The sequence below is a fragment of the Pagrus major genome, chromosome 15 (assembly GCF_040436345.1).
Source record: "Pagrus major chromosome 15, Pma_NU_1.0".
NCBI lineage: Eukaryota > Metazoa > Chordata > Actinopteri > Spariformes > Sparidae > Pagrus > Pagrus major.
This window is the reverse complement of record NC_133229.1, coordinates 20957921-20974039: the sequence shown is the minus strand read 5'-3', so window position 1 is coordinate 20974039 and position 16119 is coordinate 20957921. Positions and strand designations below refer to the sequence as shown.

At 42.3% G+C, this 16119-nt stretch overlaps 1 protein-coding gene across 1 annotated transcript in view; it reads right to left on the bottom strand.

The window, feature by feature from the left end:
* sdccag8 (SHH signaling and ciliogenesis regulator sdccag8) overlaps window positions 1-16119 on the bottom strand; it is a 49142-nt gene that overhangs the window by 18795 nt on the left and 14228 nt on the right. Inside the window, exons 14-15 of the mRNA XM_073481865.1 lie at window positions 5909-6036; window positions 348-456 (exon numbers count right to left, since the gene is read on the bottom strand). Of these exons, the coding sequence (XP_073337966.1) occupies window positions 348-456; window positions 5909-6036 (237 nt within the window). The remainder of the gene's footprint in view (window positions 1-347; window positions 457-5908; window positions 6037-16119) is intronic.

Below are 16119 nucleotides of genomic sequence, written 5' to 3'. Positions count from 1 at the left end.
TAGCATCAGGTTAACAAGAAAACAGGTCAGACTGGGAAGCAGTATGTAGTATGTTGACATGATCTGTCCAAACAGCCTGGATGGATGATGCTTCATGAAATGATGGAACAGACAGACCGAATAAACAACTGAGCGAGTAAATAAATAACTGTTAAGAAAAGCTGTGTGTATCTACACAACAAAATTTCACCTCACCACATGAAGGAAAAATAGATAAATGAGTGAGTCTGAATGTAAGTCATTGAGTTGAATAATGAGCGAGTAAAAGAAAGTAGAAGTATAATCAAGTGATTGAATGTTCAAACAAGGAGGAAATATGATGAGTGAATGAACGAGAAAACACTGACCTGCTGTTTTCTGTCAGCTCCCCCAGTTTGACTCCCAGCGCGCAGCACTCGTCCTTTAGCTTCCTGATCAGGGAATTCTGGGAACTCAGCAGACCATCCAGCTCTGCAACTGCAATCAACGTGGGAAAGTTGTTTTTGTACTGCGAGGTTAAGCATTTTGACTAGCTGTCCTGGATCCTGGCTGCACAGAAACTGACAGGTAAAATGGCTTTGAGAGGTCGAACACACTGCAACTAAAAAAAAAACATGCAAAAAGACACAGATATCCATCTTTACTGTATTTACAGCTCCTCGCTGTACTTTCTCACTTTGTTGACTTTCACATGTTGTTGTTTTTATTACAATTTGCTTGTGTTTTGTCAATTTGCATGTTTTTTTTCTTAAAGTCTTTACAAGGAACTTTCCTTTTTTGTTGATTCTGGCGGCCCCTGTGGACAAAAGCAGTATGAGCACCAACCGCTTCTTATGTAAAGATCTTCATCATGTAATGCTACAGCTAACAGATTCGGCTGCTCTGTAATAGTAATTTTGTTGGACTGAGGTTAAAGTTATCTACATTCCCTAGTAATTTTATGTCTTCAAAATAATAAACCAACAGTAACGCATAGCTCGGCAGTGCGGCCAGCATAAAATGTTACGTTATAAGCCAGTTGCATCCAGACTACAGAGTAGCTTCTTTCATCAGGAGACCTCTCAATTCATCCTCAGCACTCCACCATAAAATAAAGTTTTAATTTTCAGACTGACAGGCATTAAGAATAACTATACAGAAATAGCCAATCTTCTCACTGATATTCCCATTGCTTCTGTGGGTCATTCAGAGTCATCAGTGTTAAATTCAGACTGTTTCATATCCAGTTCCAAGTTGCTTGTATGTTTAAGCTGTAGTGCGGTGAACTCTTAGAGCCACAGAAAGGGTTCAAGCAATATCTCACATCAGTTAGACACTTTCACTTTGCAGCCAACACGCCTACACTGAAGTTCAGATGTTGTCAAACTCAAAAGCCTGCCTTGAGAATCAGCTGTCAATGGACACCAACATCACCCGTTTCTCCTTCTTTCTTTCTTTCTTTCTAATAATCAAGACATGTTTATGTGCAGTTGCACCCTGCACATAGTTAAACACCACGAATGACTGCTGAACCACATTTTCAATCATCAAATGTTGTCTGGTTTTGACAGCAGTAACTGCAAAGAGCATCAGGGTCATTTTGAACTGTAGCGTTACAGACACACTACTGTGTACATCTGGTTTACACTTACCCTAACAGTTATCAAAAGCTACATGTACTGTACTTAGTAGTATGTCTATACACTGTCTATTGCTGTCTCTCTCCATCTCTATTAAGTCCTCACCTTCAGCCGAAGAAACCCAAAGAAGACTAACCGAAACATACAATTTATAAGCTTACTGACGTATCTTACTAAATTGAAACTTTTTCCATAACGTAGGTTCTTTGCTGCACCTGCTTCTTGTCAGTACTGACCACATCCTGAAATGAACTGCTGCTCAAAGTAAGAAAGAAAACCTCAACACACAGAAATGAATGAGACAGTTCTGTTTGAAAGACACAGACAGTGAGCTGTGCATTGTAAAATTTAAGAAGGCCCACTCCTTTAATCAAATAAAACAAAAAAAAAGAATAAAATCAAATGAAGAGTTTGTGGTTGGTATAAGTCTGTACAATTTTTTAATTGTGCACGATAATAGATAATGGTAAAAGGCCTCTTCTGAGGGAGGCCTGACATAGTATCATAGTGTCACCTCCAAGAATAAGCTAAAATACTGAACGTCAAAATACATGGAATTAAAAGTAGCGCCCGAAAGATATATCACAGATTATAATGCAGAAGAATTATTATCATTTTAAACGGTAATATTTTTTGTTGAATTGCAAAATATCCTCCCACAGTTACATATCTTTATCACCCGTGTTTAATTGCCACATTTGAGGGATCATGCAAAAAATCTGTATTTATCAACCGATTTATCGATATCAGAATATTTTACTACTTGATATCGGCGTTGGCCCTAAAAATCAAATATCGGTCAGCTCTTAAAATTACAAAATTTGAGCCTTCAGTGAAAAAGTCACCTACTCGCCATTGCAAACTCCAGTCCATGTGCATGCAGGTACAAAAAAAAAAAGTTAGATTGCAAAGCACTGGGAGAGAAAATATTGGTGGCTGATGTTACCGTCACTAGGATTTAAGTGATCCTTTGTACCTCCTTTATACCATCGCTTAATGATAATGCAGCTACAGAATATGTGTATACATTAAAAAAGAAAGAACCTCTCCAAATAAAATTTAAATTTTAGGTTACGTCTCTGATTCAGGTTTTCATTCTGGTTATGGTTAAATTAAATGAAGTCATGCTTTTGTGGGTCAACAGACTACCTACTGTAATATACTGTGTAAGTGTTAAGAAACAATGCTTAGAGAGCATCATGGCTGCTTCTATTAACACGTACTATATATTTCCAACACACCATAAGAAAAAATCTACACTACGGACTGAGCTACACAATGAAATCTATTGTAACAAATACTGCAGCAACAGTGAGATAGATGAATGTGTCTTTGAATCTATTTCCAAAAGAAATGCTTTTGTCGACATTCACATTTACATCAAAACTGCTCAAACAAGACACAGAGATGTACAGAGAAAAAGCAGGAGTACAGAGAATCGAGGACGAAGATATAAAGTGTGTGAGTAGGGTAAAATGAGATGGAGAAAGAGAGGGGATTGTTGTTTGAAAGCGCTTTCTTTCTCCTTTCCACCCTTCCTGCCACGTCCTCATCCGCTCATGGGGGCCTCTTTCTGAACAATCCAACACTGGGCTTTCATCATTCCTTTGAAATGATCCACGTTCCGCTCTCCAACATATGTCTGCTCTTTTAAAATAACAATGGCTGCCGTTTGGATGGAGGGAATGATCCACCTGCTCCGGCATTCTGTTACAGTCAACCAAAACCAAAAACACCAAGGACTCGCAGTCTTTGAAAAGTAGCTCAGACTTGTGAAGAGAGTTTTTTTTTTTGTTTTTTTTTGCATACAGTAGATATTTGGGGGGAAAGAAAGAGATAAAAAAAAAAAAGGCAGAGGCATGGCGGTGGATGTCTGTGCTATGATACACATCATTTACCTACAGGCTGAAATTTGACTCTACACTTTTGTTATTTCTCTCTTCTTGTATTTTTATATGCTACAGAAATTCTCCGAAAACATAAAAGAGGAAATTACATGCCGACTGATGTTTCTCCGTCTTCACATTTACAGGCTGCACACTGTGTCTCTAAAGTGAGCTACCACTAACCTTTTTTTTTTTCATTCCACTTTATACAGTCTCTGTCCCCAGATCACTGCCATAGATAATGCACGGAGGGCAGAAATTGGATGCTGAAGAGCATGAAACTAAACTACACAAACTCACAGACGTGCACACACACGTACACTCAACAAAGTTTGGTCAGTGCTGGAAAAGTTGCATGAAGAATGCTAATTAGCTGAACAGGCTTTGAATGCGTCTGGCCATGCGTAGGCCAAAAAGAACCCTGGGACACAGAAACACAGCAGAACTGGCACTGGAAACAAACAGAGAAAAAATGAGGGGAGGGAGGGATGGAGAGAGGAAGCGTGGCAGGGAGGGAGGGACGGAGAGAAACAAATATCTGATATCATCTAGAGGCTGCTCTGTACGCATTTACTCAAAAAAGAAACATGAAAAAAAATCTGAAAAAAAGGTGGGAGGGAGCGGAGAAGAAGGGAGAGGGGGACGGATGGATGGAAGGACAAACGGATGGACACAGAGGCGGGATTTGGAGAGCAAGAAAGCTAATTATCCAGCTCGTCTGTTGGGTTGCACGGGGAGAGGAAGTGATGCGAGCTACTAAAGGACGTCCATCCCTCCATCCCCTCCCCATCCACAGTTTCCTGCTGTGCTCTGATGTCAGCTCTCTTTAGACAACATGTGTGCTGCCGACACGCGCCAGAAACAAACCCTTTGTTTACCCCCCCACCCGCTTCCCTCCCTCCATCCATTCCTCCCTCTATACCCTCCATCTTTGTTCTGCGTACCAGCAGGCTCCCTGGTTGTTGAAGGGAACCACAGGTAAATAAAAAGACAGGAGAACGGAGGGAGGGAGGGAGAGGGTGGTTGAGGGTTGGTGGTGGGTGTGTGGGGGGGGATCCAGATGGTGCAACAGATGTGCTAGCAGCAGCAGCTCTGCTGTGCAGACAGACAGGGAGCTCTGAGCTGGGTATCTCTGCTCTGCTCCCATCACCTTCCCTCTGCTCTGCCCTGCTATTCTCTCTTCTCCTCTCGCGGCTTCTGTTTTGCTCTTTTTGCTCTGTTCTGCTCTTTTGAGGTCACTTCAGCTCAGCCTTGTTCCGCTCAAATGATTTGTGATCTGTCCGTTCCCTCCCACTCAACTGGTCATGCTGTGTTGGTGGGGAGCAAGGTGGCACAGTAAGAAGGAAAGCCATCCTTTAAGTGGAAGATGCAGGTTCAAGACCCCGTTCCCACATAGATCCACCCTGCTGAATCGTCCTTGAGGAAGAGACTGAAACCCTCCCAGCTCCAGCTGCGATTCTGTAGCTGACCCTGATCAACTCTGCTGTTTTGTTCCTTACAGTTCTGTGTCTACTGACTCTGTGTGCGCAGCTTTGTTCTGTTCTGGTCTCGGCCCCCCACACACATCACACTCTCCTGCATGTGAAACAACTATATGCCTGTGCACCACAGTGGTCTACAGTAAAACCGACTGAAATAGCAAACATGAGGACTTGCTGTTGTGAAGACATGTAAAGATGTTCTCGAGCGTGTGCAGCTCTCCACTGAAAACCTTTTAATTCTGCCGTTTAGGAAGTCTGACCCCCAATGTGGCACCGTCACACCTGCCAGACACGATCCGCTGCCATTCTAGCTGGCGGGCTGACGGCCAACAAACACAGGAATGGAGAGTAAAATTAATTTGTGAATGTATAGAAAAGCTGATATGAATTTAATATTTATTGACACATTTAATTATTTATTAGGTTGTCAAAACTACTTTTGCTTGTTAATGTCTCTTCTCCTAAAAGTCTGTACAACAGGAGAAGGAATGCTATTATTTTCCCTTTGCGAAATTAAAGACAATGAAGAAAAGACAGAATGCTGTGTGTGCAGTAATTAAAACAAGTTAGGTAGAAGCACAAAAGTTCTGATCATAAATGAGCTGCAAACATGTAAACAATATGCTCGTAACAAAAAGTGGCTGCTGAGGGACAGACTGCTTGAAGACGACCCCCCTCTGAAACACTTCCAGCGAGCATTCGAACCGCGACGCAATGGAAGCACGGCGCAGCTGCATCTAACGGACATCCGGGATGAGGTTCCACTACACAAAACTGTAAATTAAAAGTACTCCTTTGATGAGCAAACTATGAAAGGGAAATGAAAGATGGGCTTTTGAAGTACTGTTTTTATAGATATGTAACGATCTTTAAAAACAGGTCAGAAATAAGTCAGAGAGGTGAGGAGGAGACAGTGAGCTATGACACTAGTGGAAGCACTGACCTCTCTGCTGGTGTTGCGCCTCTGTTTGCGCCAGCAACACAGCCAGCTCTCTCTCCCTTTCTCGCGCTGAAACAGTCACAGATGCCATTTCATCCTCGTGAGCTCGTTCTGCAGTCTCTCTGTCCTGTCTGGGGAAAAGGAGCAGGAGGTTAAAGGAAAATTTAAACCACATTCCTTCTCATAATAATAATAATAATTCATCCAACATTTTCTATTAATAATGGCATGTAATGCAAAGAAGCATGAAATACAAACAGTGACATTTTAATTTAGCATGCCGCTCATTTGCTTGGCTACCGACAGTGTGTGTTTTCGACCAAATAGAGACACGTAATGTCAGTCAATGTTAGTGCTTGAGATGACTGATTACTCATCTTCTGCTCGTGCTGGAGAATTTAAAACAGTTCTACATACTGCCGGCGACAACTTCTTAAAAGTAACATTTGTGATATGACTAAAAATATAGACTTTTTGTAACGTTAAGTCTACGTATTAAAGACATTTAAATTTTACGGGTGCAGGTTCTAATCTAGTGTTTATTGGATGTCAGCATGTGAGCAGTGCTGAGAGTAGTAAATTAAATAATTGACCATATTCATTAGTGTCAGTTTCCACATGAGAAAGAAAAATAAATGTAGATCATCAATGCTGTTTAGTTGTCAGTCGAATACTAGCAACGAGTTCAGAACATATCAGCGAGGATCAGCAGCCGACCGGTCAGTGCATTTCTAATAAATTCCATCATACTTGACGACTGTTTCTACTGTGGAAAAGAAAGACTGATGGACGAACACAGAGGTGAGAGAGAGAAAACAGGTGGAGAGAACACAGTGTACAACAAGAGAGGACAGAAAGGAGAATGACCGAAAAGACATAGGGGGTAGACGGGTAAACGCGTCAGGCCACTGTCAGCCTGAAGACCCCTGAGTGATACTGCAGCTGTCTACAAAACACACACGGAAATAAAAAGGTCAATGACGACTGGTCCGGCAAAAAAACAGTGATGGGATAAAAGTCAAAGATGAAGTTCTGAGACTGAAACTGTGCTGTAACAAACGTCAAAGAAAAGATCTGCTTAAAATGCTCGAGCCTGTCCTGTAGAACTTCTATTAATATGGTACACTAATGCGGAAAACACATTTAACACTACAGGGACGTAACACAATATCTTCTTCTTAAAAGAGAACGGCACTTATAGGAGGTCAATCCATATAAATAACTGTATGGCTTCATAGCTACACACCGTCAGCACGGCAGGAATGCAGAGTAATGAGATATTTGGTAGCGATCAAATCACTTTAATCTCCGCTTTCATTCATCTCAATATCAAAATTGTGCAGGTAAGATGCAAACTAAGGTGCTCATCCCTGTGGGCTTTGAACAACACTGCATTTTGTTTGAGCCAAACTTTTCTAACTCAGCTAAGTCCAAATGTACCCAGACAACAGAGGAACAGACAAAGAAGGAGAGAAAAGAAAAACTACAAAGACAGGAAAAAACGAACAAATAAACAGAACTCTTCCTGAAGTCCAAAGGCGCTAATGAAGAGAGAATTCTCCAGTTTAAGTGAAAACTTTTCTCCCCTACAGCGCTTGGCCTGCATCTCTAAAGTGACCGCGTCTGTCTGTTCCTTCGTGTGTGTGTGTGTTCTCCTGCTGTCCTGCTGTCTGGGGTGTGAAAGCGGGTGGCGGGTGTGCAGGGGACACAAGGAGACTGTGTGTCTCTGTACGCGTATGAGTGTGTGCGTGTGTATGTGTGAGTGAATGAACCCCCGCTGGGCTTGAACAGCAGCCTGAGCCACCAAAGCGCACACCAGGGCTCAGCGGGAGATGGCGGGCAGGCGTTGCCAGCCATTTGGTCCTGCAAGAGGTTCCAGGGGGGCGTGTGTATTTGTGTATGTCTATGTGTGTATGTGATTTTAGAAGTGGGGGGGGGACTCACACCAGACCTGTTTACCCACCAATTAGCATCAGACAGATCGCCAGAAAGTTCCAGCAGTCAGCAATAGAGTGGTGGTGAGGAAGAGGAGAGCGATAAAAAACAGAAGATAGAGAAGCACAAACACAGAGAGTTACACATTTGGCATCTGCTTGGTCTTGCTGATCTACTGAACCAACAATTTAAGTACAGCCTCATAAAGTTGTACACAACAGAGTTGAACAGACTGAGGGTCTTCTTATCTGGGTGGGAGTGGGGCAACCCTAAGAAGGGTTGGCAATTTTAAGTTTCAGTTCCTGAAGGTTCAAATCCCTGTGACACGGGCCTGAAACTTCACCGAGGATCACAGTAAAGCATCAAAATGTAACTTCTAAAGGGTGTCAAATACTGACACTGTGAGTTGGCATCCGACCGAGCTGCTGGAGACTCGAGCTGATGAGCTCACTTTCTCCAGGAAGTTATATTTTGTTGGTTTAAACCAGGAGTTTAAACCAAGTCCGGCTAAAGCAGAAATATACTTTCCACATCCATGAGTGCCCGCTAGGCCTGTGGTGACGTAAATTTCATCATCACAAGGTAAACCTGTAGGCTCTGTGCGGACATCTGCCTACCGCTAGTTTGCTTCAGTTCATGTCTGCTTATGCGTGGAGAAAGTAGTATTAACAGTACTACTACACGTCCATAGAGTCTGCAGCTGTCTGTAAACGGGTCCGTCTGGGAGAAGAATCCAGGCTATAGTTATGCGGTTCTTTCCCCTGCGCCATTTTGTATGCCCAATCAATTGCAACATGCTCACTTACAAAAAGCTGTCACAAAATGGCTGCTGATGAGCACTGTCAAATTAAAGTATAAAAAAGAGAAAGCAAAGGAGAGTTGTCAGTGGAGAGCCAAGCCCTGGAGCAAGCGTTAAGGGCGACGGGTAGAGCAGAGGCTGAATATGTGGGGCTGGAGCTGGATAATTCTCCCTGGACAATAATCTGCCTTCCAGCTAATTGGTGAATGGGCTCTGGGTTGCTGCCTGTGGCAGGAACTCTTGTTTGGGCCTAGGAGGCAATAGACTGAATGTTCAGTTAGCGGATAGCTGGGCCTGTTTGTATATGCCTGGCCTGATGCACTGTAGGACAGCTTGATAAGTATGGCGAGAGCTGCATGGGCCAGGGGCCTAAGGTAGGCTGGAATGGCTCTGGGGCTGCGGCCAGGTACAGTGGCTGCTGGGTAAGTGGGAGGTGGCAGAGGCGGTGGCTGGCTGGCTAGCTGGCTGGAGCGGTGAGGAAGAAGAGGGGGCCCAGTCTGCACTGCCTGCCTAAGTGGGCACTATTCAAGCTGTTGCCCATTAGATGTGGGGTGCCAGGGCCTGACCAAGCACGGAGTTTGCAGCACCCCATGGTGCAGCCGGCATCCCACGCCAGAACCACCAAATGCCGCGGTTTATCAGAGAACGAGCACAAATTGGAGTCAGACGGTGGACTTGGAGGAATTGGAGACATTTGCCAACGCCAGACACCACTGACCGCTGTTTGGACTAAAGGAAAGGAGACTGTGCTCTCTCTCAAAAAACACATAATCTTCAGGATACACCTATAGACAAGCTTAAGGCATAAAGTACATAAACACACACACACACACACACAAATGAGGAAAAATCTATGTTTACAGGAAAAAACTGAAAACGGGACTATATACTGTTGTAATTTCAAACATCATTGATGAAGCTTACTTCAAACTTCAGTTACTATTTGGAAGCATTCAGTTATCAATTAAAAGGTAAAGATTTAAAGACAGATATATAATGTATATAAATGATATGCATTAAAATTAATGGAAAACTAAATAGAACAATTCCTCAAATCAATGCATATTCATGTTTATGCTCTGCAATGTTCCTGTGTTGCAAAAAAAACAGGTGTGAAATTAACATACAGGTGAACAGACAGTGAACCGAGCCTATAGCACAAACATACATGCTTTGTTCACAACAAAGACGCCTGATTGTAGAGAAACATTGATGATCGGTGCGAAGAGTTGTGGAGGAAGATGAATACTATTTCTGTCACAGAGGACCATCTGTACTAATAGCTATACTCATGGCAATTTTCATAAATATATACAATATTATGAAAAATCTTATACAAGTCATTGTTGTTTTAAATGTAACGAGCAATAATCAGGTAATTACAGATTTGTCTCGTCTTTGACTGCCTGTAACTTAGATCTAATCAGCAATATCACCAGAAATTTTTAAAAATGAATAATGTCTGAATCATATTTTTTAAGATATTCAGATAATAAGCAAATCAGTAATTTAAACTGATGCAACAAGAGCTCAAACCAGTATTTGGAGAGACTTGATAGGATTCAACTGAAATCAACTGATACTGTACTATAAAATTACAACTGTTAACTATTTGCTCGTATTTCGACTGCTCAAAACGGTGACACTCGTGATGATTCATTTTTGTGGAGGAATTCCAGTGGATCCACAGCTATTTATGATAGACTGCATCAATCAGACTACATTAATATTAAACAGTTTGATACACAGAACTACAAAGACGATCCCTGCTTATGTGTGAGTGTGCTCGTTTTGTGAGAGACAGGGAGACGGAGGCCTTGTGTAGGCCTAACTTACGGATACTGCCAACAAAAGATGAGTGCGCCGCAGAGAAAATAAAGTGACATATTGAACATTCGCTGCGGCACGTATCATTGATGCTGCGTACAATAAACATCTGAATTGTTCCGTGTGGCAGACCGCACACAATATTCTCTCACGTGCACCTCAATGTGTTTTAGCACATTTTTATTAAACCTCTGGGTGATGCGAGTCAATCACTCTTCGACTCCCCTCCCTTCATCTCACTGCTTCACTTTATGAAACAAATCCCATGAAACGCAGAGGCAGCCTGATGCAGCCTCGCCGTTCGTTCGCTCTGTGCCCGGCCCATCTTTCTATCTATCTGTCCATCTATCCGTCCAGAGCGTTCTCATCTCTGCTTCGATCCTTTTTTCGGCTGTTTCCATCTCTCCCTCCTCCCTCCTCTTTTCCCTCCCACCCTTTTTTTCCTGTAACTAAACTGGCTGTGTCTCTCTCCATCTGCTGGTTCTTCCTTCAGCGGCCCTGCACCTGTTCACACCTCCTCTCCTGTTGGCCACCTCTTCTCTACTCTCCCCTTCCCCGCCCTCCCCCCCTTTATCTCTCTCTTTCTCTCTCTCTCTCCCTCCCTCTCTCTCTGCTCAGTGCAATGCTGCCAGGGCCGTTCCTGGCTCAGTTAGCCTCTCTGTCATTCAATCCATCTGTCGGCAAGTCAACTTTGTTTACAGCGGGCGGCCCAAGCCTCTTTTCTTCTTCAAGGAGCGCTAAAGCCCCCCCACTGCCACCAAGGTCAGTGGTGAGCCAATCATGCCTGAAAAACAAAAAACTGCAACTGTTAAAAAAAAAAAAAAAGAAAGAATATACTTTCCCCTTCCAACACACACACGCATAAGTATTGACAATAACTCACATCGTAAAAGTTCCCATCTCATGCCTATGAATAAATGCATGCATGTGCAGACAGTTACAAATGCACGACCCTCACAGAACCAAACATTTGCTGTTCCAGCAGCACACATTTCCTCAGAGAAACAACCCAGCTCTAGATTGAAGTAATTAGCTGCTGATTGGCCTCTGTCATCATCTATCTGCTCACAAAACAGAGCGAGAGAAGTTTTAAACTCTTAATTGGCACGGCTGACTGATGGTCTTAACACAGGCAGAGCGAACTGGCAGCGCAGGCATCTGTGATTTTTAAAAATAAACACACAGCATACGTACAATATGCTCCCATACTGACCCAATCCAGAAACCCAGGACTCAACGTGAGTGTCAAATCTGTGCCCTACAGAAATAGTTGTGGGTAGCATATGTGGCAGGGCTGGGGGTCATTTTCATTTCAGCTGAGAAGGTAAATGATTGCCTAAAATTAATTATTTCTAATCAGGATACCAGCTTCAAGTTATTTTTTATGAGTTAAAAGTAAAAGATAAAGTGTGTTATACACGTCAAATATTAACATAAAAGAAGGGTTAGGGATGGAAAATAGTTCACATTTTTCTTATTGATGTTAAGTATTTAGTCTACATAGAATGCACACACAAGAGATGACAGGAAATGTTTCGGAAGAGGGAAAAAAACAGCAAAGAGAGAGAAAGGTATGCAAGCTCAAAGTTTGTACCACCTGCAGTGTTCTCTCGTGGTGTGAGCAGAATAAACTTGGAATTCACTTCACACCTGAGACTTACCTGATGTCGTTGAAACACTGCTCACCCCTGCCACCCGGTTATAAGCTCGGGGCAACTGGCAGCGAGGAACATGTGCCATCTCTCTCTCCTAACCCACCCAAGAAATCTTCAGTGAACTCCTTTATTATCTTCCTCATCTTAACTTCCTCACATCTCCCGCACCCTCTCCTCCCTCCTCTCTGTGCTCCAGGGCCATTACATCAGATGCCTAGTGAGAGAGAGGAGGCCATTGAGGTGGAAAACAAAGACCAGCTTTTTTAAACTCAGCGAGGGGGACGATGAACTGTAGGGGGGCTTGTGCCCATCCGGTGCCCGCCTTCATATACTCCCACCATCGCCAGCCTCGTTGCTTTTCTTGTCCATTCCCCTCTTTGCCATCCACTCACATTTCTCTACATTTAAAACTTCATCTGTATTCTCCTCAACGCTCTTCTCCCCACACCTTCTTTTCTTTCATTCTCATCTATATCTTCTTCCCTTTCCAGACTCAGTGTCATCTTCTCCATTCTTAATCGCATGCGTCTCTGCTTATATCTCCTCACTAACAGACTGCACTTAACACCAACACAGATTCGACCTGGTTCACACAGCTTTTGTTTGGAACAAAGAGCATAGCGAGCAATATGCATAAATATAGCTTTGGCATTTGGGCATTTTCACCATGTGCATGAATATAAACAAAAGCTGTAAGTAGCAATGCAGCAACAGACCTTTTGAAGTATATTCATATCTTTGAAGAGCCTGCTTTTTGTACTACAAATCACAACCTACGAGGGTTGTCTGTCATTATAGGACTTTAAAACCATAAAAACACAAAATCAACATTAATTGACATAATTTCGAGTCATAATGTGAGAATGCATAAAAAACTATCTGTGTCTGCAAGTATCAGCGGATCAGGAAAAAGTCTGGAGCCCTCTTTAATAGTTATGTATCAAACATAACTATTAAAGAGGGCTAACTTTTTCCACTAGTGGCACTAGTGCTCCTTACTGAAAATGTTAGGAGCACCAGCGAAATATTTAGGAGCACCACTTAATTCAAGTCAATACATTTCTATTTTTACCATCTTAACTGTATTACTTATAAATCTTTTTGGAAATAAATAGACATTTTACATCAATAACAATGTTCTGTTCTGTTGTGTTCTGGAATGCTTTAAGAGAACCGAAGCTGCAGCACCCTCTAAAACGAGATATTATAAAAAAAACATTTATTGATGTAAAATCATTTAAACTGTGGTTAAATAGTGTTAAAACTATAATGTTTTGCCTTCTCTTACTAGAATAAAGGCTAAGAGGAGAATTTGCTTGGTTTTTATCTCTATATCATCATATGTATTAGGCCATTATTTTATTCCTTGTCGGAGACCCCAGGATGATGAGGATATTAAAAAACAAAATCACAGGGGGCATATTTGCAAGTCGCACAGGTGGTACTAGTTATAAAATTTAGTCGTACCGTCTCCAAAAATGGTCGCATAATGCGACTAAATGGCTGCAGTCTGGATCCCTGATAAAGCACGATTATAATAACTGATGCCGATGTCTCACATCCAGTGTTTGTGGAGGAGTTTGCAGAAGCACCCTCCTAATCTTCTCACATTACACAACTCCCTCCTTAGCTCATTCTCTGCCTTTCCAGCACTTCTCCTTCGATATCTATCTTCAGAATATGAGGAATGGTGGGTTGGACATCATTGACTACTCGCAGACAACAGCATGGGTATATTTTTATCTATAAAGCGTTTCTAGGTAAACTTCCAAGTTTCCTCTGCACCCTTCTTTGTCCAAGCTCTGCAAGTTACCAGCTACGCTCCTCCAAGTGGTTGCTTTTAAATAAACCTTGACAGATTTAGGTATACTGCATTTTCATACTGTGCACCTTGGTCATGTAATAACTTGCAAAGACATCTGAAATTAGGCTCACTACTATGCACTGATGACTTTAACGGCATCATTAGGAATGTGGTGAAGGAGGCATGTTGTTTTTCTGTTCTTCTGTTTTATTGATATTCTTGTATATCACGTTTTATGTGTTGCATTTTATTATGTTGCAATATTTTTGTACGGCTGCTACCTTGGCCAGTTCTCTCTTGTAAAAGAGATCTTGATCTAAATGGGACTTCCTGGTTAAATAAAGGTGAAATGAAATAAAAAATACATACATGCTGGTACCTTGAACCCATCTTATCCTCCTCCCTGCTATCTCTTGCTCCAGATATAATGTGCTGATGGTGGCAGTGCCCTACTACCTAGGAGGCAATGCTTGGCACTGCTGTACCCACAAAGGGCAACAGAGAGAAGAGGGACGGATTGAAGGCAAGAGAAAAAAAATGAGAACAAAGAGCAGCTATATGAAGGATAAAAATGAAGAGGATGAAAAAGATAAAAGGATGGATCAATCAGGTAAAAAGAGAGTGACAAAGGTAAAAGAGGGAAATGAGGGGAAAGGAAGAGCAGAGGGAGGTTCTGTCATGTTGGATGAAAGCTGTGCCTACTGGGCAGTGGGCACAGTGTAGAGTCACTGATGGTGCCACCCTCACAGCAGGGGGGTGTGAAGGCACAAAGTTGACCAGATGACTGACTGACTGACACACACACACAGATTCACAGTTCATTCAGGATGCACAAGAGCCATACACACACACTGCATTCACAACACAATAACAAGCAGAGCACTCCTCTAAAACTGATGCTCATTAAACCCTTTTAGCAAACACCCAGGTACACTTGAATACCATCCAGCATATTTCAAGATATTCCAAAAACCATCAGATATACATAATTTGAAGTGCTGGTTTAATGTATGAGGCAAGAAAAGATTAGTCTAAAATGAGGTGAGGAGTGGATGGATGACAGAGGGGCTGGTGCTCTCCCTTTCGTTCTCTGTCCTCCAGCAGTAGTGTGTGTATGTAGGCCAGTGTCCCAGGGCACACTTGGCTGGGGTGACAACAGTTGTAGCCGACAGATTTGCCTCCATCTTGCCTGAGGTCTCCCAGTCAGCGATCTGTCTATTCTATCCATTCCCAGCCCCGCAGGATGGACAGCTTACAGCTCTGCCTCATAATCATGGTAGTAATGTGTGTGATTTTCCACTGCTGAATTTACAGCATCAACATTATAACCTTTATGGTATTCCAAGTGCAAATAAGATGATGAAATTCCAGAGTTTGTGAGGAATGGATGGATGGGTGGGTGGATGGATGAAATTTGTCTCCTAGCAACTTTTACTACCTGATTTGTATGAGGGAACAGTAATGGAAAAACACAAACACAAAAGATAAAGCTTTGCAGAACCCTTCGTCCTTCTACCTGTCCCAAAATGGACTTTAAAACCCTAACTATGTCCTAACTGATTTAGTAGTCTAGTTAGACCACATGTAATCCTAGCACTCAGACTGAAACAGAGGTTGTTTTAACCAACTCCGGCTCGTGTGGCAGCAGAGCACAGTTTCAGGACAAAATTAAAACGGCCATGAGAAGTTGTCTGTCAGAGGCAATCGCCTCTGCAACAATCTCCCTTGATGTGTTTGATACAGCAGCGCCTGGTGACTTAAAAAATTGGGGAGGACAGGAGAAAAACCAACCCACCAGGTCATGTTATTTTATACTAGTAGCTAGAAAAAGTATTTCATAAATGATAGTGAGGTTTGGTAATATTTTATTTCAATCAATTACTATTTTATCCCTCTTGCCTCTCAAAAATAGAGGAGGAGCAACAGCCTCTGCCTCTACGGACTAGCCTACACTGTGGACCAAGTGGACCAAGAGGAAGGTTCGAGTTCAGACTAGGCTACAGCAGATCAACTGAGTTCAGTTTAATATAATATAAATGGTTTATTCATATTTTAGGTATAATTGTCTAATTCTGTAAAATGACATTGTTTATATGTGTTTAGGCACAACTATGGCCGTAGTGTTTTAGTGCCCTCTATTGTCTCTGCAGGAAAAAAAAACAACAACATTCATCAGCTTTAAGTGGCGTTGACA